The 25,827-nt window shown below is 43.5% G+C and overlaps 1 protein-coding gene across 1 annotated transcript; it reads left to right on the top strand.

Annotated features, from left to right (window-relative positions):
- Positions 1 to 365: 365 nt before the first annotated feature.
- Positions 366 to 25,827, top strand: LOC129835538 (phosphatidylcholine:ceramide cholinephosphotransferase 2-like). The gene is made up of 6 exons (XM_055901213.1): positions 366 to 451; positions 11,974 to 12,734; positions 13,320 to 13,437; positions 17,674 to 17,827; positions 20,850 to 21,016; positions 25,266 to 25,827. The coding sequence occupies exons 2-6, from the start codon at positions 12,202 to 12,204 to the stop codon at positions 25,458 to 25,460; spliced, it is 1,167 nt and encodes a 388-aa protein (XP_055757188.1). The 5' UTR covers positions 366 to 451; positions 11,974 to 12,201; the 3' UTR covers positions 25,461 to 25,827.

Below are 25,827 nucleotides of genomic sequence, written 5' to 3'. Positions count from 1 at the left end.
CCTCATGATGACGGTTGGGGACGGTGAGTCATTTGAGCTCGAGCTTTAACGACGTTCTGGAACGGGCAGATCGTTTAACGAGCAGTGACTCACTGAGGGGGGGAGTGGCCTTGGTGTACCTTATTTGGGCAAGGAGAACCTGTTTTCTGCCTGAAGAATTTTTTTTTTAAGACCTTTAAATATAATCGACACCTTTTTATATGAAATTGGGCTATTATTAAAAAAATACATAGAAATGCACATTCACTGTTACCCAAAATGGATAGTTTTGCTAATTGATCAAACGTAATAGGAAGCTATAGGGGCGTGTTTTGCTGAAGAGGGCGTGTCTTGTCTGGCAGGGAGGGGAGCTGTGATTTACACACCCAAGGTAGAGAAGACAACTCAACACAGAGGAGGAAGACAAAAAAGGGCACAGATTTGTTTCGAACTTTGACGTTACTGAACACAGGTAAACTGCTTTTTTTTTGTGGGGATATATTGTTTAATTAGCCTAATTTGAGAACGTTTGTTGGTTTCATTTCCCTAAGAGCGCAGGTAAAAAGTTTTAAGAGCTAGAGAAGGTGTTGTCGGTAGCCATAGCTCACCTTTCAACAGGTGAATTGCGTCTGACTGGCTTTGCTGGTCGATTATCCAGATAATATTAAAGTCCTAACTGTTTCCAGTACGTAAACACAGAGGACTCCTAACTTATATTTCACCTACGTAAATCCTTCATGTTATTATCGCCCGGTGAAAATGATAATATTTGTTATATACCCGCATGTTGTGATGACGGCGGTGAGAACGGGAAGGGTTGCTTACTTTCAGCGTATCCCATTACGCCGATTATGATGCAGAACGGAATGCCGCGGGGAGGGACCTATCTAAATATGTCCAATAGAAACTCTGGTTTTGCTTTGTTTGGTTCTTAATTAAACCGTAACCGGTTTCCGTAATGATTACACCCAGCTCCTGTCCTACCGCTTTGATGGTGGCTTGTGTATAATGCCGCGTTCAATACAACCGGGAGCTCGGAACTTGGTAATCTCTGACTTCCGAGCGTTCAAAACAACTGGGAACTCGGGGGAGAAAAAGGGTCTCCGACTGGAAATAAATCTATTTGAATGGTCGTCCAACTCCGAATTCCAATATGGGGACTCGGGCCTCTTTCTCGACTTCCGACCTGAAGATCACTGACGTCATGATTTGACTTTGTATTTTTCCGAGTGTCCGGTTGTTTTGAACGCGGCATTTACCAACGGACCTCCACGGGCCTCGAACTACCGTGTCAGATTGTATTAGTATAGAGCTTTCTATTAATACTTGAGCCAATGTGTGACATTGGGATCAACACTTTCAAAAAAATGGTTTTGAAATAAAACATTTACTTTTTTTATGCAGTTCTACATGTTTACTGAAAGTGAAAATATATACGAATTATACGATCATAACTTCACCGTTACAACACAGAATCTAGTACAATTTGTCCCAAAAGCAGGGTTCATACAGGCATTGACAAGTCAAATTCAAGGACTTTTTCAAGCACTTAATGGTAATTTTCAAGGACCTCAATGTTATACACATATAAATTATACAAGTGTGTGTGTGTGTGTGTGTGTTTAGGGCCTAATAGACCCCTTCCCCCAACAAACATGCAAAAAGTGTCAAATTAAAAAGTAGGACATTGTCACTTTAAGAATACTTCTTTAGGCCTTGACATTCTAATTGTTCTTACATTCTAAACTATGAGGTAGTAATGTGGACATTGTCACTTTAAGAATACTTCTTTAGGCCTTGACATTCTAATTGTTCTTACATTCTAAACTATGAGGTAGTAATGTGGACATTGTCACTTTAAGAATACTTCTTTAGGCCTTGACATTCTAATTGTTCTTACATTCTAAACTATGAGGTAGTAATGTGGACATTGTCACTAAGAATACTTCTTTAGGCCTTGACATTCTAATTGTTCTTACATTCTAAACTATGAGGTAGTAATGTGGACATTGTCACTTTAAGAATACTTCTTTAGGCCTTGACATTCTAATTGTTCTTACATTCTAAACTATGAGGTAGTAATGTGGACATTATCACTTTAAGAATACTTCTTTAGGCCTTGACATTCTAATTGTTCTTACATTCTAAACTATGAGGTAGTAATGTGGACATTATCACTTTAAGAATACTTCTTTAGGCCTTGACATTCTCATTGTTCTTACATTCTAAACTATGAGGTAATAATGTGGACATTATCACTTTAAGAATACTTCTTTAGGCCTTGACATTCTAATTGTTCTTACATTCTAAACTATGAGGTAATAATGTGGACATTGTCACTTTAAGAATACTTCTTTGGGCCTTGACATTCTAATTGTTCTTACATTCTAAACTATGAGGTAATAATGTGGACATTATCACTTTAAGAATACTTCTTTAGGCCTTGACATTCTAATTGTTCTTACATTCTAAACTATGAGGTAATAATGTGAACATTGTCACTTTAAGAATACTTCTTTAGGCCTTGACATTCTAATTGTTCTTACATTCTAAACTATGAGGTAATAATGTGGACATTGTCACTTTAAGAATACTTCTTTAGGCCTTGACATTCTAATTGTTCTTACATTCTAAACTATGAGGTAGTAATGTGGACATTGTCACTTTAAGAATACTTCTTTAGGCCTTGACATTCTAATTGTTCTTACATTCTAAACTATGAGGTAGTAATGTGGACATTGTCACTAAGAATACTTCTTTAGGCCTTGACATTCTAATTGTTCTTACATTCTAAACTATGAGGTAGTAATGTGGACATTGTCACTTTAAGAATACTTCTTTAGGCCTTGACATTCTAATTGTTCTTACATTCTAAACTATGAGGTAGTAATGTGGACATTATCACTTTAAGAATACTTCTTTAGGCCTTGACATTCTAATTGTTCTTACATTCTAAACTATGAGGTAGTAATGTGGACATTATCACTTTAAGAATACTTCTTTAGGCCTTGACATTCTCATTGTTCTTACATTCTAAACTATGAGGTAATAATGTGGACATTATCACTTTAAGAATACTTCTTTAGGCCTTGACATTCTAATTGTTCTTACATTCTAAACTATGAGGTAATAATGTGGACATTGTCACTTTAAGAATACTTCTTTGGGCCTTGACATTCTAATTGTTCTTACATTCTAAACTATGAGGTAATAATGTGGACATTATCACTTTAAGAATACTTCTTTAGACCTTGACATTCTAATTGTTCTTACATTCTAAACTATGAGGTAATAATGTGGGCATTGCCTGACTATATAGATTGGATCCTTGGTGATGTTTCTGTAGTCTGTGACCAACACAGGCACACGTAATAAATCCATGAATAGTGGTAGCATTAATCTCACCATCGCTGTTTTTGTCTCCACAAAGTGACCAAAAAACAGTTTTTTTTTTTTTTAATGATAGGATTTGTATGTAAAGCCAAGTTGAAGCCAGCATTAGATGTTGTCATTAGATGCACTACTTTTGTGAAAAATATATATCTTTTTTAAAATTCAGATTTTTCAGGGGTTGCTGCAGCACCCTGATTTACCACGGCTACGGTAATATCCAGAATAATGACTAGGAAGAGCCTTTGGTGTTGCTGCAATAGTCTATCCGGACAGTAGACTTAGTGTCCAATCCATATGGAAATATGAATTAATTTACCTTGATGCTGTAAATCAAGCAGACGCCAACAGATGGTCAATATCACCAGGGCTATTAGACCCAACATGGATACATTTAAGTCATTTAGCAGACGCTCTTATCCAGAGCGACTTACAAATTGGTGCATTCACCTTATGACATCGGACACAACTGTCTTTACCTGCTTAACGAAAGAGATGCCAAAATATTCTGGACATTCCTCGTGAACACTTTTTTTCCCCCAGCACTTGGGCTGTTAGGGCATGAGATGCACCATCACAACTTCCTGTTTCTCACTTGGGCTGTTCGGGCATGAGATGCACCATCACAACTTCCTGTTTCTCACTTGGGCTGTTAGGGCATGAGAAGTACCATCACAACTTCCTGTTCCTCACTTGGGCTGTTAGGGCATGAGATGCAGCATCACAACTTCCTGTTCCTCACTTGGGCTGTTAGGGCATGAGATGCACCATCACATCTTCCTGTTCCTCACTTGGGCTGTTAGGGCATGAGAAGTACCATCACAACTTCCTGTTTCTCACTTGGGCTGTTAGGGCATGAGATGCACCATCACAACTTCCTGTTTCTCACTTGACTGTAGTTTAAACAAATTCCTTCCTGCATCTGATGATGTGTGAAAATATCACTGTAATTAAACAGCTCGACACCAAAACTGCACATCCAACAAGTATTAAACATAACTATTAAAGAACCACGTTAATGACAGGTGACTTTCAGTTTAGAAGCATTCTATTTTTCCATTTATTATTTTTGGGGATTTGCGTGCCCGTGAAAACAGTTTTCACCCCGTGACATAAGGACACACAAAACGTTGCGTAGTTACACTGCATTTCTGAGATCTCTGAAGAAGAAAAACCTGTCTGACAGGGTTCATGCGTCATATATCAGCTGTACACGTGATGGAAGAATGTACTGTGCATGCAGAGGGTTGCAATTCCATTGAATTGGGGATCGTTTCACCAATATATGCCACAAGACCTAGAATAGCCTTGTATCCCACAAACAAATGTTCACTGTTATAAACTAACTATTTTTTATGAATTTACTGGAAAGATTCCGACCCTTTGCAACCCTATACAAGAGTAATGGGAGAAAGACGGTTGGATTAGAGTCGTGGGAGAGAGACGGGTTAGATTAGAGTATTGGGAGAGAGACGGGTTAGATTAGAGTCGTGGGAGAGAGACGGGTTAGATTAGAGTCGTGGGAGAGAGACGGGTTAGATTAGAGTAATGGGAGAGAGACGGGTTAGATTAGAGTAATGGGAGAGAGACGGGTTAGATTAGAGTCGTGGGAGAGAGACGGGTTAGATTAGAGTATTGGGAGAGAGACGGGTTAGAATAGAGTATTGGGAGAGAGACGGGTTAGATTAGAGTCGTGGGAGAGAGACGGGTTAGATTAGAGTCGTGGGAGAGAGACGGGTTAGATTAGAGTCGTGGGAGAGAGACGGGTTAGATTAGAGTCGTGGGAGAGAGACGGGTTAGATTAGAGTCGTGGGAGAGAGACGGGTTAGATTAGAGTCGTGGGAGAGAGACGGGTTAGATTAGAGTCGTGGGAGAAAGACGGGTTAGATTAGAGTCGTGGGAGAGAGAGAGACGGGTTAGATTAGAGTCGTGGGAGAGAGACGGGTTAGATTAGAGTATTGGGAGAGAGAGAGACGGGTTAGATTAGAGTCGTGGGAGAGAGACGGGTTAGATTAGAGTCGTGGGAGAAAGACGGGTTAGATTAGAGTCGTGGGAGAGAGAGAGACGGGTTAGATTAGAGTATTGGGAGAGAGACGGTTAGAATCGAGTATTGGGAGAGAGACGGTTAGAATCGAGTATTGGGAGAGAGACGGTTAGAATCGAGTATTGGGAGAGAGACGGTTAGAATAGAGTATTGGGAGAGAGACGGTTAGAATAGAGTATTGGGAGAGAGACGGTTAGAATAGAGTATTGGGAGAGAGACTGGTTAGAATAGAGTATTGGGAGAGAGACTGGTTAGAATAGAGTATTGGGAGAGAGACTGGTTAGAATAGAGTATTGGGAGAGAGACGGGTTAGATTAGAGTATTGGGAGAGAGACTGGTTAGAATAGAGTATTGGGAGAGAGAGAGACGGGTTAGATTAGAGTCGTGGGAGAGAGACGGGTTAGATTAGAGTCGTGGGAGAGAGACGGGTTAGATTAGAGTCGTGGGAGAGAGACGGGTTAGATTAGAGTCGTGGGAGAGAGACGGGTTAGATTAGAGTCGTGGGAGAGAGACGGGTTAGATTAGAGTCGTGGGAGAGAGACGGGTTAGATTAGAGTAATGGGAGAGAGACGGGTTAGATTAGAGTAATGGGAGAGAGACGGGTTAGATTAGAGTCGTGGGAGAGAGACGGGTTAGATTAGAGTCGTGGGAGAGAGACGGGTTAGATTAGAGTCGTGGGAGAGAGACGGGTTAGATTAGAGTATTGGGAGAGAGACGGTTAGATTAGAGTATTGGGAGAGAGACGGTTAGATTAGAGTATTGGGAGAGAGACGGGTTAGAATAGAGTATTGGGAGAGAGACGGGTTAGATTAAAGTCGTGGGAGAGACACGGGTTAGATTAGAGTCGTGGGAGAGAGACGGGTTAGATTAGAGTATTGGGAGAGAGAGAGACGGGTTAGATTAGAGTCGTGGGAGAGAGAGAGACGGGTTAGATTAGAGTCGTGGGAGAGAGACGGGTTAGATTAGAGTCGTGGGAGAGAGACGGGTTAGATTAGAGTCGTGGGAGAGAGAGAGACGGGTTAGATTAGAGTATTGGGAGAGAGACGGTTAGAATCGAGTATTGGGAGAGAGACGGTTAGAATAGAGTATTGGGAGAGAGACGGTTAGAATAGAGTATTGGGAGAGAGACGGTTAGAATAGAGTATTGGGAGAGAGACGGTTAGAATAGAGTATTGGGAGAGAGACGGTTAGAATAGAGTATTGGGAGAGAGACGGTTAGAATAGAGTATTGGGAGAGAGACGGTTAGAATAGAGTATTGGGAGAGAGACGGTTAGAATAGAGTATTGGGAGAGAGACGGTTAGAATAGAGTATTGGGAGAGAGACGGTTAGAATAGAGTATTGGGAGAGACTGGTTAGAATAGAGTATTGGGAGAGACTGGTTAGAATAGAGTATTGGGAGAGAGAGAGACGGGTTAGATTAGAGTCGTGGGAGAGAGACGGGTTAGATTAGAGTATTGGGAGAGAGACGGGTTAGATTAGAGTATTGGGAGAGAGACTGTTTAGAATAGAGTATTGGGAGAGAGAGAGACGGGTTAGATTAGAGTCGTGGGAGAGAGACGGGTTAGATTAGAGTCGTGGGAGAGAGACGGGTTAGATTAGAGTCGTGGGAGAGAGACGGGTTAGATTAGAGTCGTGGGAGAGAGAGAGACGGGTTAGATTAGAGTCGTGGGAGAGAGAGAGACGGGTTAGATTAGAGTCGTGGGAGAGAGAGAGACGGGTTAGATTAGAGTCGTGGGAGAGAGAGAGACGGGTTAGATTAGAGTCGTGGGAGAGAGAGAGACGGGTTAGATTAGAGTCGTGGGGGAGAGAGACGGGTTAGATTAGAGTCGTGGGAGAAAGACGGGTTAGATTAGAGTCGTGGGAGAGAGAGACGGGTTAGATTAGAGTCGTGGGAGAGAGAGACGGGTTAGATTAGAGTATTGGGAGAGAGACGGTTAGAATCGAGTATTGGGAGAGAGACTGGTTATAATAGAGTATTGGGAGAGAGACTGGTTAGAATAGAGTATTGGGAGAGAGACTGGTTAGAATAGAGTATTGGGAGAGAGACTGGTTAGAATAGAGTATTGGGAGAGAGAGAGACGGGTTAGATTAGAGTCGTGGGAGAGAGACGGGTTAGATTAGAGTATTGGGAGAGAGACGGTTAGATTAGAGTATTGGGAGAGAGACGGGTTAGATTAGAGTATTGGGAGAGAGACGGGTTAGATTAGAGTATTGGGAGAGAGACTGGTTAGATTAGAGTCGTGGGAGAGAGACTGGTTAGATTAGAGTCGTGGGAGAGAGACGGGTTAGATTAGAGTCGTGGGAGAGAGACGGGTTAGATTAGAGTCGTGGGAGAAAGACGGGTTAGATTAGAGTCGTGGGAGAGAGAGAGACGGGTTAGATTAGAGTCGTGGGAGAGAGACGGGTTAGATTAGAGTATTGGGAGAGAGAGAGACGGGTTAGATTAGAGTCGTGGGAGAGAGAGAGACGGGTTAGATTAGAGTCGTGGGAGAGAGACGGGTTAGATTAGAGTCGTGGGGGAGAGAGACGGGTTAGATTAGAGTCGTGGGAGAAAGACGGGTTAGATTAGAGTCGTGGGAGAGAGAGAGACGGGTTAGATTAGAGTATTGGGAGAGAGACGGTTAGAATAGAGTATTGGGAGAGAGACTGGTTAGAATCGAGTATTGGGAGAGAGACTGGTTAGAATAGAGTATTGGGAGAGAGACTGGTTAGAATAGAGTATTGGGAGAGAGAGAGACGGGTTAGATTAGAGTCGTGGGAGAGAGACGGGTTAGATTAGAGTATTGGGAGAGAGACGGTTAGATTAGAGTATTGGGAGAGAGACGGGTTAGATTAGAGTCGTGGGAGAGAGAGAGACGGGTTAGATTAGAGTCGTGGGAGAGAGACGGGTTAGATTAGAGTCGTGGGAGAGAGACGGGTTAGATTAGAGTCGTGGGGGAGAGAGACGGGTTAGATTAGAGTCGTGGGGGAGAGAGACGGGTTAGATTAGAGTCGTGGGAGAAAGACGGGTTAGATTAGAGTCGTGGGAGAGAGAGAGACGGGTTAGATTAGAGTATTGGGAGAGAGACGGTTAGAATAGAGTATTGGGAGAGAGACTGGTTAGAATCGAGTATTGGGAGAGAGACTGGTTAGAATAGAGTATTGGGAGAGAGACTGGTTAGAATAGAGTATTGGGAGAGAGAGAGACGGGTTAGATTAGAGTCGTGGGAGAGAGACGGGTTAGATTAGAGTATTGGGAGAGAGACGGTTAGATTAGAGTATTGGGAGAGAGACGGGTTAGATTAGAGTATTGGGAGAGAGACTGGTTAGAATAGAGTATTGGGAGAGAGAGAGACGGGTTAGATTAGAGTCGTGGGAGAGAGACGGGTTAGATTAGAGTCGTGGGAGAGAGACGGGTTAGATTAGAGTCGTGGGAGAAAGACGGGTTAGATTAGAGTCGTGGGAGAGAGAGAGACGGGTTAGATTAGAGTCGTGGGAGAGAGACGGGTTAGATTAGAGTATTGGAAGAGAGAGAGACGGGTTAGATTAGAGTCGTGGGAGAGAGAGAGACGGGTTAGATTAGAGTCGTGGGAGAGAGACGGGTTAGATTAGAGTCGTGGGAGGGAGAGAGACGGGTTAGATTAGAGTCGTGGGAGGGAGAGAGACGGGTTAGATTAGAGTCGTGGGAGAGAGAGAGACGGGTTAGATTAGAGTCGTGGGAGAGAGAGAGACGGGTTAGATTAGAGTCGTGGGAGAGAGAGAGACGGGTTAGATTAGAGTCGTGGGAGAGAGAGAGACGGGTTAGATTAGAGTCGTGGGAGAGAGAGAGACGGGTTAGATTAGAGTCGTGGGAGAGAGAGAGACGGGTTAGATTAGAGTCGTGGGAGAGAGAGAGACGGGTTAGATTAGAGTCGTGGGAGAGAGAGAGACGGGTTAGATTAGAGTCGTGGGAGAGAGAGAGACGGGTTAGATTAGAGTCGTGGGAGAGAGAGAGACGGGTTAGATTAGAGTCGTGGGAGAGAGAGAGACGGGTTAGATTAGTCGTGGGAGAGAGAGAGACGGGTTAGATTAGAGTCGTGGGAGAGAGACGGGTTAGATTAGAGTCGTGGGAGAGAGACGGGTTAGGTTAGAGTCGTGGGAGAAAGAGAGACGGGTTAGATTAGAGTCGTGGGAGAGAGGCGGGTTAGATTAGAGTCGTGGGAGAGAGACGGGTTAGATTAGAGTCGTGGGAGAGAGACGGTTAGATTAGAGTAGTGGGAGAGAGACGGTTAGATTAGAGTAATGGGAGACAGACGGGTTAGATTAGAGTAATGGGAGACAGACGGGTTAGATTAGAGTCGTGGGAGACAGACGGGTTAGATTAGAGTATTGGGAGAGAGACGGTTAGATTAGAGTCGTGGGAGAGAGAGAGACGGGTTAGATTAGAGTCGTGGGAGAGAGAGAGACGGGTTAGATTAGAGTCGTGGGAGAGAGACGGGTTAGATTAGAGTCGTGGGAGAGAGAGAGACGGGTTAGATTAGAGTATTGGGAGAGAGACGGTTAGATTAGAGTCGTGGGAGAAAGAGAGACGGGTTAGATTAGAGTCGTGGGAGAGAGACGGGTTAGATTAGAGTAATGGGAGAGAGAGAGACGGGTTAGATTAGAGTCGTGGGAGACAGACGGGTTAGATTAGAGTCGTGGGAGACAGACGGGTTAGATTAGAGTCGTGGGAGACAGACGGGTTAGATTAGAGTCGTGGGAGAGAGAGAGACGGGTTAGATTAGAGTCGTGGGAGAGAGAGAGACGGGTTAGATTAGAGTCGTGGGAGAGAGAGAGACGGGTTAGATTAGAGTCGTGGGAGAGAGAGAGACGGGTTAGATTAGAGTCGTGGGAGAGAGAGAGACGGGTTAGATTAGAGTCGTGGGAGAGAGAGAGACGGGTTAGATTAGAGTCGTGGGAGAGAGAGAGACGGGTTAGATTAGAGTCGTGGGAGAGAGAGAGACGGGTTAGATTAGAGTCGTGGGAGAGAGAGAGACTGGTTAGATTAGAGTCGTGGGAGAGAGAGAGACGGGTTAGATTAGAGTCGTGGGAGAGAGAGAGACGGGTTAGATTAGAGTCGTGGGAGAGAGAGAGACGGGTTAGATTAGAGTCGTGGGAGAGAGAGAGACGGGTTAGATTAGAGTCGTGGGAGAGAGAGAGACGGGTTAGATTAGAGTCGTGGGAGAGAGAGAGACGGGTTAGATTAGAGTCGTGGGAGAGAGAGAGACGGGTTAGATTAGAGTCGTGGGAGAGAGAGAGACGGGTTAGATTAGAGTCGTGGGAGAGAGAGAGACGGGTTAGATTAGAGTCGTGGGAGAGAGAGAGACGGGTTAGATTAGAGTCGTGGGAGAGAGAGAGACGGGTTAGATTAGAGTCGTGGGAGAGAGAGAGACGGGTTAGATTAGAGTCGTGGGAGAGAGAGAGACGGGTTAGATTAGAGTCGTGGGAGAGAGAGAGACGGGTTAGATTAGAGTCGTGGGAGAGAGAGAGACGGGTTAGATTAGAGTCGTGGGAGAGAGAGAGACGGGTTAGATTAGAGTCGTGGGAGAGAGAGAGACGGGTTAGATTAGAGTCGTGGGAGAAAGACGGACATTAACATGTAGGCCAGATATGACCTGGAGTAAGAGGGTTTGTAGCATTTTGAGTACACTCACTCAGTCAATGTACTTTTCTCCAACAACGTGTGTGTTTCGTGACAGTGTTGTTTAGTTACCTAGGTAATGTAATTGTTTTAGAGGATTGCATTGTGATTCACATGATATGAATAGCCCCTCCCGCCTGCCATCTGTAGCAGTCTGAACTCCTCATTGTTCTGCTTCAACAACACTAATAAAGCACACAGAGGTGTGTGTGTGTGTGTGTGTGTGTGTGTGTGTGTGTGTGTGTGTGTGTGTGTGTGTGTGTGTGTGAAATCACCTGGGGTTTTAAAGAGTGAGGTGTGTGTGTGAGCGGTTTTAAGGTGTGGCTCTCTCTCTCTGGTTACTCTGTGTCAAAACCAACATTCCTACAGGTAGGAAGGGAACATTTGTCACCTGTGTTGACTGAGTGTGACTGTAAAGAGAGTGCATGTAGAAGAGAACACACCTAGTTTACCTGCCTGTCCTCTCTGACCACTGCTTTCCCCAGACTCAGATCAGAGTCCAGTCCTGGACTCAAAAAACATTTTAAATGGGGCATTAAGAATGCTTTTCAAATCTAGAACTAGGCTTAAAATGTGTCTGGGAAACTGCCCCTGAGAGCTCTGAAAACTGTTTGTCTTCCTGAGGAGGAGGAGGACGGCTCGAAATACTGTCTGGAACGGAGCCAATGGCATCAAATGGAAACCATGTGTTTGATGTATTTGATACCATTCCACTGATTCCTCTTCAGCCAATACCACGAGCCCCTCCTCCCCAAATGAAGGTGTCACCAACCCCCTGAGCTAGCTAGCTATTGCCTGTGAAACAGGTTTTCACCCCTTCTTCCCCTATTGTACATTTCAGTTCCTTTTTATTTGATCAGGTAGAAACAGGTTCTAGTCTCCTGGACAGTTTCTGATATCTGTGTTCTCGTGTTTTCCAGGTGTTTCCAAAGGTCTCTGACATTGTTGATGACCTCAGAGCTGATTGATTTGACCAGACTGGAACTGATAGGATTATTGATCACATTGATCAGGTACCTCTAACCCACCAAACATTATCGGAGGTCGGAGTTCACACCCTTTTTTTGGCGGGGGTAGACTGCTGATTGGTTAAAGAACGTGTTTGGAGCCTGCTGGTTGAGTGTCTCAAAATATCCACCCCAGAACTGATGCACGAACACGAGGCGAGGGCGACTGGAGGCCACTCCCACCTTGAGGTCTCTGTGACAATGGAGTCCCCCCCGCCGCCGCCACCTCCTCACATCGTCCCCAACGGCAACCCTCGCGGCAACCCGTCCTCGTCAACAATAACGGACCCTAACACCAAGCATAACCAGGACGACCGGCGGACTAGCGGAGCTAGCGGCAAATCCAGCCGACTGATCCGGTCGCTTAGCAACGGTCTCCGGAAACACAGTGACTACGTCAAGATTTCGGTACCGGAAGGCCGTAGCAACCGGTTGCCGCGGGAATGGTGGAAAACAGGGGTGGCGTTTGTGTACGCTTTATTCAACCTCATCCTGACCACCGTCATCATCACCGTCGTACATGAACGGGTACCGGATAAATCGGTCAGTCCCCCGTTACCGGATAAGTTCTTTGACTATGTGGACCGTGTCCCGTGGGCGTTTACGGTAACCGAAGTCAACGGGATGGTGTTGGTGGGACTCTGGTTCATACAGTGGCTCTTCCTCAAACACAAGTACATGTTCTCTCTACTCCTTATCTTTCAATTCAAATAACTTTATTGGCACGGGAAACACATGTTTACATTGACCAAACCAAGTGGGGGGGTGTGTGAAATAAACAATAGACCTTAGACATTACAAAAGTTTTTTTTAAGGAATAGACATTTTTAAATGTTATGTCTGTATGTATGTTGTTATAACCACTGTGACCTAACTGTTATGTCTGTATGTATGTTGTTATAACACAGTTAGGTCACAGTGGTTATGTCTGTATGTATGTTGTTATAACCACTGTGACCTAACTGTTATGTCTGTATGTACGTTGTTATAACCACTGTGACCTAACTGTTATGTCTGTATGTATGTTGTTATAACCACTGTGACCTAACTGTTATGTATGTTGTTATAACCACTGTGACCTAACTGTTATGTCTGTATGTATGTTGTTATAACCACTGTGACCTAACTGTTATGTCTGTATGTACGTTGTTATAACACAGTTAGGTCACAGTGGTTATGTATGTTGTTATAACCACTGAAGACCTAACCGTGTTTTACCACTATCGGTTTAGACTGTTCTAACTGTGGTAATTTTCCAGGTCCATCATTGGTCGAAGGTGTTTCTTCATGATTGGAACGTTGTACATGTACCGTTGTGTCACCATGTATATCACCACGCTGCCTGTACCTGGCAAACACTTCACCTGCGCTCCCAAGGTACACTATGATTCACGTAGAGACCAGATGACTGATGTGGGGTGGGCCTGCATCTTGAAAACACACCATTTTTTTTGTAAAATATATTTTGGAATCAACAGAAATACATTTATACTGAACCCAGAAACATAAAGTCAACATGCAACAATTTGAAAGACCAACTGATGCTGTTCTGAGGGCAATGTTATGAAGGTGTCCTTAATGTGTTGTACATGCAAGTGAATACTGTGTGCACCTGACAGTTGGTAGACGGTTCTAGAGTGTAGTAGAAGGTTCTAGAGTGCCGTTAGAAGGTTCTAGAGTGCAGTAGAAGGCTGTTGAGTGTGGTGGTTGTATCTGACAGTTGGTAGAAGGTTCTAGAGTGTAGTAGAAGGTTCTAGAGTGCCGTTAGAAGGTTCTAGAGTGCAGTAGAAGGCTGTTGAGTGTGGTGGTTGTATCTGACAGTTGGTAGAAGGTTCTAGAGTATAGTAGAAGGTTCTAGAGTGTAGTAGGCTGTTGAGTGTGGTGGTTGTACCTGACAGTTGGTAGAAGGTTCTAGAGTGTAGTAGAAGGTTCTAGAGTGCCGTTAGAAGGTTCTAGAGTGTAGTAGAAGGCTGTTGAGTGTGGTGGTTGTATCTGACTGTTGGTAGAAGGTTCTAGAGTATAGTAGAAGGTTCTAGAGTGTAGTAGGCTGTTGAGTGTGGTGGTTGTATCTGACAGTTGGTAGACGGTTCTAGAGTGTAGTAGAAGGTTCTAGAGTGCCGTTAGAAGGTTCTAGAGTGCAGTAGAAGGCTGTTGAGTGTGGTGGTTGTATCTGACAGTTGGTAGAAGGTTCTAGAGTATAGTAGAAGGTTCTAGAGTGTAGTAGGCTGTTGAGTGTGGTGGTTGTACCTGACAGTTGGTAGAAGGTTCTAGAGTGTAGTAGAAGGTTCTAGAGTGCCGTTAGAAGGTTCTAGAGTGTAGTAGAAGGCTGTTGAGTGTGGTGGTTGTATCTGACTGTTGGTAGAAGGTTCTAGAGTATAGTAGAAGGTTCTAGAGTGTAGTAGGCTGTTGAGTGTGGTGGTTGTATCTGACAGTTGGTAGACGGTTCTAGCGTGTAGTTAGAAGGTTCTAGCGTGTAGTTAGAAGGTTCTAGAGTATAGTAGAAGGTTCTAGAGTGTAGTAGAAGGCTGTTGAGTGTGGGGGTTGTATCTGACAGTTGGTAGAAGGTTCTAGAGTGTAGTTAGAAGGTTCTAGAGTGTAGTAGAAGGCTGTTGAGTGTGGTGGTTGTACCTGACAGTTGGTAGAAGGTTCTAGAGTGTAGTTAGAGGGTTCTAGAGTGTCGTTAGAAGGTTCTAGAGTGTAGTAGAAGGCTGTTGAGTGTGGTGGTTGTACCTGACAGTTGGTAGAAGGTTCTAGAGTGTAGTTAGAAGGTTCTAGAGTGTAGCAGAAGGCTGTTGAGTGTGGGGGTTGTATCTGACAGTTGGTAGACGGTTCTAGCGTGTAGTTAGAAGGTTCTAGCGTGTAGTTAGAAGGTTCTAGAGTATAGTAGAAGGTTCTAGAGTGTAGTAGAAGGCTGTTGAGTGTGGGGGTTGTATCTGACAGTTGGTAGACGGTTCTAGAGTGTAGTTAGAAGGTTCTAGCGTGTAGTTAGAAGGTTCTAGAGTATAGTAGAAGGTTCTAGAGTGTAGTAGAAGGCTGTTGAGTGCGGTGGTTGTATCTGACAGTTGGTAGAAGGTTCTAGAGTGGGTGTCAGGGGTGTCAAACATACGGCTCACGGGTGGTTTGAATAAAAAAATATATAATACAAAATTGGGGGGGAATTAACTCAAAATACTTTAGAATGACAAAAACCAAATCAAAACTGTGTAGATATTATAATGGACCCTCACTGAACAAAAACATAAATGCAACATGCAAAGATTTGACTGAGTTACAGTTCATATCAGGAAATCAGTCCATTTAAATAAATTCATTAGGTCCTAATCTATGGATTTCACATGACTGGGAATACAAATATGAATCTGTTGGTCACAGATACATTAAAAAAGAAAGGTAGGGGTGTGGATCAGGAAACCAGTCAGTATCTGGTGTGACCACCATTTGCCTCATGCAGCACTACACATCTCCTTCACATAGAGTTGATCAGGCTGTTGATTGTGGCCTGTGGAATGTTGTCCCACTCCTCTTCAATGGCTGTGTGAAGTTGCCGGATCTGGAACAAGCTGTCTTACACGCCGATCCAGAGCATCCCAAACATGCTCAATGGGTGACATGTCTGGTGAGAATGCAGGCCATGGCACTAATGTTACTGTTCCCACAACAACAACAAATAATAATATTAAAATACATTTTAATGTTGAGCTTGAAACTTGAAACTGAAATACTATAGAATTCCATTCATTCCTATTGGCTCGTACTAAGTAGGGCCAATTTAACCAACCGGTGGCTTCGACGCCTCTTATTGAATACCACATTATGAGTCATAATACCCATAAAGCCTAGCGGTCAAACAGGGAAATAGTCACCTTGTCCGAGAGAGATTTACATGGTTATGAAAACATCACGCCAGGGTTACGCCGACACGAAACACAGCCCTTATTGTAAGTGTTTCTAAAAACATTTCCCTGTTTGACCGCTAGGCTTTATGGGTATTATGACACCGCCACTGTGGGGCTCTATTTGGCCAATACATGGCATCAGCAATTCAAGGTTTATATACGTCATTGGGGGGACACAAACACAGTGGCTCCCAATGGTTTCACTATTACCAGGAACATTGTAGAAATTATGCATCGAATAATCCAGGATCAATCCATTGCAGTATGTTAATTAATCCAGGATCAGTATGTTAATTATTCCAGGATCAGTATGTTAATTAATCCAGGATCAGTATGTTAATTAATCCAGGATCAGTCCATTGCAGTATGTTAATTAATCCAGGATCAGTCCGTTGCAGTATGTTAATTAATCCAGGATCAGCATGTTAATTAATCCAGGATCAGTATGTTAATTAATCCAGGATCAGTATGTTAATTAATCCAGGATCAATCCATTGCAGTATGTTAATTAATCCAGGATCAGTATGTTAATTAATCCAGGATCAGTATGTTAATTAATCCAGGATCAATCCGTTGCAGTATGTTAATTAATCCAGGGTCAGTCCATTGAACTATGTTAATTAATCCAGGATCAGTATGTTAATTAATCCAGGATCAGTCCATTGCAGTATGTTAATTAATCCAGGATCGGTATGTTAAATAATCCATGATCGGTCCGTTGCAGTATGTTAATTAATCCAGGATCAGTCTGTTAATTAATCCAGGATTAGTCCGTTGCCGTATGTTAATTAATCCAGGATCAGTTCGTTGCCGTATGTTAATTAATCCAGGATCAGTCCGTTGCAGTATGTTAATTAATCCAGGATCAGTCCATTGCAGTATGTTAATTAATCCAGGATCAGTCCATTGCAGTATGTTAATTAATCCAGGATCAGTCCATTGCAGTATGTTAATTAATCCAGGATCAGTATGTTAATTTAATCCAGGATCAGTCTGTTGCCGTATGTTAATTAATCCAGGATCGGTCCGTTGCAGTATGTTAATTAATCCAGGATCGGTATGTTAATTAATCCAGGATCAGTCCGTTGCAGTATGTTAATTAATCCAGGATCAGTATGTTAATTAATCCAGGATCAGTATGTTAATTAATCCAGGATCAGTATGTTAATTAATCCAGGATCAGTCCATTGCAGTATGTTCATTAATCCAGGATCAGTATGTTAATTAATCCAGGATCAGTATGTTAATTAATCCAGGATCAGTCCGTTGCAGTATGTTAATTAATCCAGGATCGGTATGTTAATTAATCCAGGATCAGTCCGTTGCAGTATTAATTAATCCAGGATCAGTATCTTAATTAATCCAGGATCAGTCCGTTGCAGTATGTTAATAATCCAGGATCAGTCCATTGCAGTATGTTAATTAATCCAGGATCAGTCCATTGCAGTATGTTAATTAATCCAGGATCAGTCCGTTGCAGTATGTTAATTAATCCAGGATCAATCCATTGCAGTATGTTAATTAATCCAGGATCAATCCATTGCAGTATGTTAATTAATCCAGGATCAGTCCATTGCAGTATGTTAATTAATCCAGGATCAGTCCGTTGCAGTATGTTAATTAATCCAGGATCAGTATGTTAATTAATCCAGGATCAGTATGTTAATTAATCCAGGATCAATCCGTTGTTAGCTAAACCTCTCTCTCCCCCTTCTAGCTTTATGGTGACTCTGAAGGGATGGTGTGGCGTATCCTGGGTCTGATTAGTGGAGGAGGCCTGTCAATCACCGGGGGTCATCTCATGTGTGGAGACTTCCTCTACAGTGGACACACTGTAACCCTCACACTGGCATACCTGTTTATCCAGGAGTGTACGTACACACACACACACACACACACACACACACACACACACACACACACACACACACACACACACACACACACACACACACACACACACACACACACACACACACACACACACACACACACACACACACACTCTGTAACCCTCACACTGGCATACCTGTTTATCCAAGAGTGTACGTACACACACACACACACTCACACACACACACACACACACACACACACACACACACACACACACTCTGTAACCCTCACACTGGCATACCTGTTTATCCAGGAGTGTACGTACACACACACACACACACACACACACACACACACACACACACTCTGTAACCCTCACACTGGCATACCTGTTTATCCAAGAGTGTACGTACACACACACACACACACACACACACACACACACACACACACACACACACACACACACACACACACACACACACACACACACACACTCTGTAACCCTCACACTGGCATACCTGTTTATCCAAGAGTGTACGTACACACACACACACACACACACACACACACTCTGTCACCGTCAAACTGGCATACCTGTTTATCCAAGAGTGTACGTACACACACACACACACACACACACACACACACACACACACACACACACACACACACACACACACACACACTCTGTCACCCTCACACTGGCATACCTGTTTATCCAAGAGTGTACGTACACACACACACACACACACACTCTGTCACCCTCACACTGGCATACCTGTTTATCCAAGAGTGTACGTACACACACACACACACACACACACACACACACACACACTGTAACCCTCACACTGGCATACCTGTTTATCCAGGAGTGTACGTACACACACACACACTCTGTCACCCTCACACTGGCATACCTGTTTATCCAAGAGTGTACGTACACACACACACACACACACACACACACACACACACACTCTGTCACCCTCACACTGGCATACCTGTTTATCCAAGAGTGTACGTACACACACACACACACACACACACACACACACACACACTGTAACCCTCACACTGGCATACCTGTTTATCCAAGAGTGTACGTACACACACACACACACACACACACACACACACACACTCTGTCACCCTCACACTGGCATACCTGTTTATCCAAGAGTGTACGTACACACACACACACACACACACACACACACACACACTCTGTCACCCTCACACTGGCATACCTGTTTATTCAGTGTAAGTCCTGAGATTCTTATTTTATTAAGGAAATAGAGAAGTGTTACAGAAAGGAGACTGTAGCCTCTCTAACCTGGGACCGGGTCGGGGTCTGTAGCCTCTCTAACCTGGGACCGGGTCGGGGTCTGTAGCCTCTCTAACCTGGGACCGGGTCTGTAGCCTCTCTAACCTGGGACCGGGTCTGTAGCCTCTCTAACCTGGGACCGGGTCTGTAGCCTCTCTAACCTGGGACCGGGTCTGTAGCCTCTCTAACCTGGGACCGGGTCTGTAGCCTCTCTAACCTGGGACCGGGTCTGTAGCCTCTCTAACCTGGGACCGGGTCTGTAGCCTCTCTAACCTGGGACCGGGTCTGTAGCCTCTCTAACCTGGGACCGGGTCTGTAGCCTCTCTAACCTGGGACCGGGTCTGTAGCCTCTCTAACCTGGGACCGGGTCTGTAGCCTCTCTAACCTGGGACCGGGCCGGGGTCTGTAGCCTCTCTAACCTGGGACCGGGCCGGGGTCTGTAGCCTCTCTAACCTGGGACCGGGCCGGGGTCTGTAGCCTCTCTTACCTGGGACCGGGCCGGGGTCTGTAGCCTCTCTTACCTGGGACCGGGCCGGGGTCTGTAGCCTCTCTAACCAGGGACCGGGCCGGGGTCTGTAGCCTCTCTAACCAGGGACCGGGTCGGGGTCTGTAGCCTCTCTAACCAGGGACCGGGTCGGGGTCTGTAGCCTCTCTAACCTGGGACCGGGTCTGTAGCCTCTCTAACCTGGGACCGGGTCGGGGTCTGTAGCCTCTCTAACCTGGGACCGGGTCTGTAGCCCCTATAACCTGGGACCGGGCCGGGGTCTGTAGCCTCTCTAACCAGGGACCAGGCCGGGGGCTGTAGCCTCTCTAACCAGGGACCAGGCCGGGGGCTGTAGCCTCTCTAACCAGGGACCGGGTCGGGGGCTGTAGCCTCTCTAACCAGGGACCGGGTCGGGGGCTGTAGCCTCTCTAACCAGGGACCAGGCCGGGGGCTGTAGCCTCTCTAACCAGGGACCAGGCCGGGGGCTGTAGCCTCTCTAACCAGGGACCAGGCCGGGGGCTGTAGCCTCTCTAACCAGGGACCGGGTCGGGGGCTGTAGCCTCTCTAACCAGGGACCGGGTCGGGGGCTGTAGCCTCTCTAACCAGGGACCGGGTCGGGGGCTGTAGCCTCTCTAACCAGGGACCGGGTCGGGGGCTGTAGCCTCTCTAACCAGGGACCGGGTCGGGGGCTGTAGCCTCTCTAACCAGGGACCAGGTCGGGGGCTGTAGCCTCTCTAACCTGTTTCAGCATGACAATGCCCCTGTGCACAAGGTGAGGTCCATACATAAATTGTTTGTCGAGATTGGTGTGGAACAACTTGACCTGCAGAGCCCTGACCTCAACCCCATCGAACACCTTTGGTATGACTTGGAATGGCAACTGCAAGACGGGCCTAATCGCCCAACACCAGTGCCGGACCTCAGTAATGCTCTTGTGGCTGAATAGAAGCAAGTCCACGCAGCAATGTTCCAACGTCTAATGGAAAACCTTCCCAGAATAGTGGAGGCTGTTATAGCGGCAAAGGGGGGACCAACTCCATATTAATGCCCATGATTTTGGAATGAGATGTTCAATGAGCAAGTGTCCACATACTTTTGATCATGTAGTATATTTACCAGTCCTATGAGGCTCTGATAAGTGTATTTTGAATTGGGAAATGGGCTGTTTTTTGGAAAATAGGGGAAAAAACAATTTGACAAATGAGGTTGTGTTTTAACCATGTTTGTTTGTTCACCTCCTCAGACTCCCCCAAGAAGATGTGGTGGTACGTGTGGTTGTGCTGGTTGCTAAGTGCTGTGGGCGTGGTCTGTATCCTGATTGGTCATGAGCATTACAGCATTGATGTTGTCTTCGCCTACTTTATTACATCACGCCTCTTCTGGTGGTATCACACCATGGCCAACACACAGGTAGGATATATACACACAGGTAGAATATATACACACACAGGTAGGTTATATACACACAGGTAGGATATATACACACACAGGTAGGATATATATACACGCAGGTAGGATATATACACACAGGTAGGTTATATACACACAGGTAGAATATATATATACACAGGTAGGATATATATATACACACAGGTAGGATGTATATATACACAGGTAGGATATATATACACACAGGTAGGATATATATACACACAGGTAGGTTATATACACACAGGTAGGTTATATACACACAGGTAGGTTATATACACACAGGTAGGTTATATACACACAGGTAGGTTATATATACACAGGTAGGTTATATATACACAGGTAGGTTATATATACACACAGGTAGGATGTATACACACAGGTAGGATGTATACACACAGGTAGGATGTATACACACAGGTAGGTTATATATACACACAGGTAGGATATATATACACGCAGGTAGGATATATATACACGCAGGTAGGATATATATACACGCAGGTAGGATATATATACACGCAGGTAGGATATATATACACGCAGGTAGGATATATATACACACAGGTAGGATGTATACACACACAGGTAGGATGTATACACACACAGGTAGGATATATACACACAGGTAGGATATATATACACACAGGTAGGTTATATACACACACAGGTAGGATATATATACACACAGGTAGGATATATATACACACAGGTAGGATATATATACACACAGGTAGGATATATATACACACAGGTAGGATATATACACACAGGTAGGATATATATACACGCAGGTAGGTTATATATATACAGGTAGAATATATATATATATACACAGGTAGGATATATATACACAGGTAGGTTATATACACACAGGTAGAATATATATACACACAGGTAGGATATATATACACACAGGTAGGATATATACACACAGGTAGGATATATACACACAGGTAGGATATATATACACACAGGTAGGATATATATACACACACAGGTAGGATATATATACACACACAGGTAGGTTATATATACACAGGTAGGTTATATATACACAGGTAGGTTATATATACACAGGTAGGATATATACACACAGGTAGGATATATACACACAGGTAGGATATATATACACGCAGGTAGGTTATATATATACAGGTAGAATATATATATACACACAGGTAGGATATATATACACAGGTAGGATATATATACACAGGTAGAATATATATATACACAGGTAGGATATATATACACGCAGGTAGGATATATATACACGCAGGTAGGATATATATACACGCAGGTAGGATATATATACACGCAGGTAGGATATATATACACGCAGGTAGGATATATATACACGCAGGTAGGATATATATACACGCAGGTAGGTTATATATACACAGGTAGGTTATATATACACAGGTAGGTTATATACACACAGGTAGGTTATATACACACAGGTAGGATATATATACACGCAGGTAGGATATATATACACGCAGGTAGGATATATATACACGCAGGTAGGATATACACGCAGGTAGGTTATATATACACGCAGGTAGGTTATATATACACGCAGGTAGGATATATATACACGCAGGTAGGATATATATACACGCAGGTAGGATATATATACACACAGGTAGGTTATATACACACAGGTAGGTTATATACACACACAGGTAGGATATATACACGCAGGTAGGATATATACACGCAGGTAGGATATATACACGCAGGTAGGTTATATACACGCAGGTAGGTTATATACACACAGGTAGGATATATACACACACAGGTAGGATATATACACACACAGGTAGGATATATACACACACAGGTAGGATATATACACACACAGGTAGGATATATACACACACAGGTAGGATATATACACACACAGGTAGGATATATACACACACAGGTAGGATATATACACACACAGGTAGGATATATACACACACAGGTAGGATATATACACACACAGGTAGGATATATACACACACAGGTAGGATATATACACACACAGGTAGGATATATACACACACAGGTAGGATATATACACACACAGGTAGGATATATATACACACACAGGTAGGATATATATACACACACAGGTAGGATATATATACACACACAGGTAGGATATATATACACACAGGTAGGATATATAGACACACAGGTAGGATATATAGACACACAGGTAGGATATATAGACACCCAGGTAGGATATATAGACACCCAGGTAGGTTATATACACACACAGGTAGAATATATATATATATACACAGGTAGGTTATATATACACAGGTAGGTTATATACACACACAGGTAGGTTATATACACACACAGGTAGGTTATATACACACACAGGTAGGTTATACACACACACAGGTAGGATATAAACACACACAGGTAGGATATAAACACACACAGGTAGGATATACACACACACAGGTAGGATATACACACACACACACAGGTAGGATATATACACACACACAGGTAGGATATATATACACACACAGGTAGGATATATATACACACACAGGTAGGATATATATACACACACAGGTAGGATATATATACACACACAGGTAGGATATATACACACACACAGGTAGGATATATACACACACACAGGTAGGATATATACACACACACAGGTAGGATATATACACACACACAGGTAGGATATATACACACACACAGGTAGGATATATACACACACACAGGTAGGATATATACACACACACAGGTAGGATATATATACACACACAGGTAGGATATATATACACACACAGGTAGGATATATATACACACACAGGTAGGATATATATATACACACACAGGTAGGATATATATACACACACAGGTAGGATATATATACACACACAGGTAGGATATATATACACACACAGGTAGGATATATATACACACACAGGTAGGATATATATACACACACAGGTAGGATATATATACACACACAGGTAGGATATATATATACACACACAGGTAGGATATATATATACACACACAGGTAGGATATATATATACACACACAGGTAGGATATATATATACACACACAGGTAGGATATATATATACACACACAGGTAGGATATATATACACACACAGGTAGGATATATATACACACACAGGTAGGATATATATACACACACAGGTAGGATATATATACACACACAGGTAGGATATATATACACACACAGGTAGGATATATATACACACACAGGTAGGATATATATATATATACACACACAGGTAGGATATATATATATATACACACACAGGTAGGATATATATATATATACACACACAGGTAGGATATATATATATATACACACACAGGTAGGATATATATATATATACACACACAGGTAGGATATATATATATACACACACAGGTAGGATATATATATATACACACACAGGTAGGATATATATATATACACACACAGGTAGGATATATATATATATACACACACAGGTAGGATATATATATATATACACACACAGGTAGGATATATATATATATACACACACAGGTAGGATATATATATATATACACACACAGGTAGGATATATATATATATACACACACAGGTAGGATATATATATATATACACACACAGGTAGGATATATATATATACACACACAGGTAGGATATATATATATACACACACAGGTAGGATATATATATATACACACACAGGTAGGATATATATATATACACACACAGGTAGGATATATATATATATACACACACAGGTAGGATATATATATATATACACACACAGGTAGGATATATATATATATACACACACAGGTAGGATATATATATATATACACACACAGGTAGGATATATATAGACACACACAGGTAGGATATACACACACACAGGTAGGTTATATACACAGGTAGGATATATATACACCTATATACACACAGGTAGGATATATACACACACAGGTAGGATATACACACACACACAGGTAGGATATACATACACACACAGGTAGGATATATACACACACAGGTAGGTTATATACACACACAGGTAGGTTATATACACAGGTAGGATATATGTATACACACAGGTAGGATATATACACCTATATACACACAGGTAGGATATATACACACACAGGTAGGATATTCTAAGAATATTATTTTCTAATTCAATCTTTACATTTTGTGTTCAGGCTCTGCGCGGGGCTTCCAACAATTACCTGTCAAGGACCTGGTGGAATCCTGTGTTTCACTTCCTGGAGCGTAACGTCATGGCAACCGTTCCCTGTGTGTTCTCCTGGCCCGTCTCTCTGCCCTCTGCATGGTGTAACATTAACCCCTGCGAGAGATACTCCATGGTAGAGGGGGATGGGAACAGAGACGAGTAGAGGGGGGAGAGGCCTGTCTCTGTCCTCCTTGTGGTAACAACAACTCCATGGTAGAGGGGGATGGGACCAGAGACCCAGACCGAGAGACCCATCTTTCCATCCCTCCCTCTGATGGGAACAGAGACCAGTGACCCATCTTTCCATCCCTCCCTCCTCTGATGGGAACAGAGACCGAGAGACCCATCTTTCCATCCCTCCCTCCTCTGATGGGAACAGAGACCGAGACACCCATCTTTCCATCCCTCCCTCCTCTGAAGGTCATCACTACCCCTGGAGTTCTTCAGCACGGACGCTACAGGCTAACACACCTACGTAGGGGATAGGGGTGCACTGCGTAGGGGATAGGGGTGCACTGCGTAGGGGATAG

Source organism: Salvelinus fontinalis, chromosome 36 (assembly GCF_029448725.1).
Source record: "Salvelinus fontinalis isolate EN_2023a chromosome 36, ASM2944872v1, whole genome shotgun sequence".
NCBI classification, from domain to species: Eukaryota; Metazoa; Chordata; class Actinopteri; order Salmoniformes; family Salmonidae; genus Salvelinus; species Salvelinus fontinalis.
Note: the sequence above shows the minus strand (reverse complement) of the source record. Positions and strands in the feature narration are given on the sequence as shown.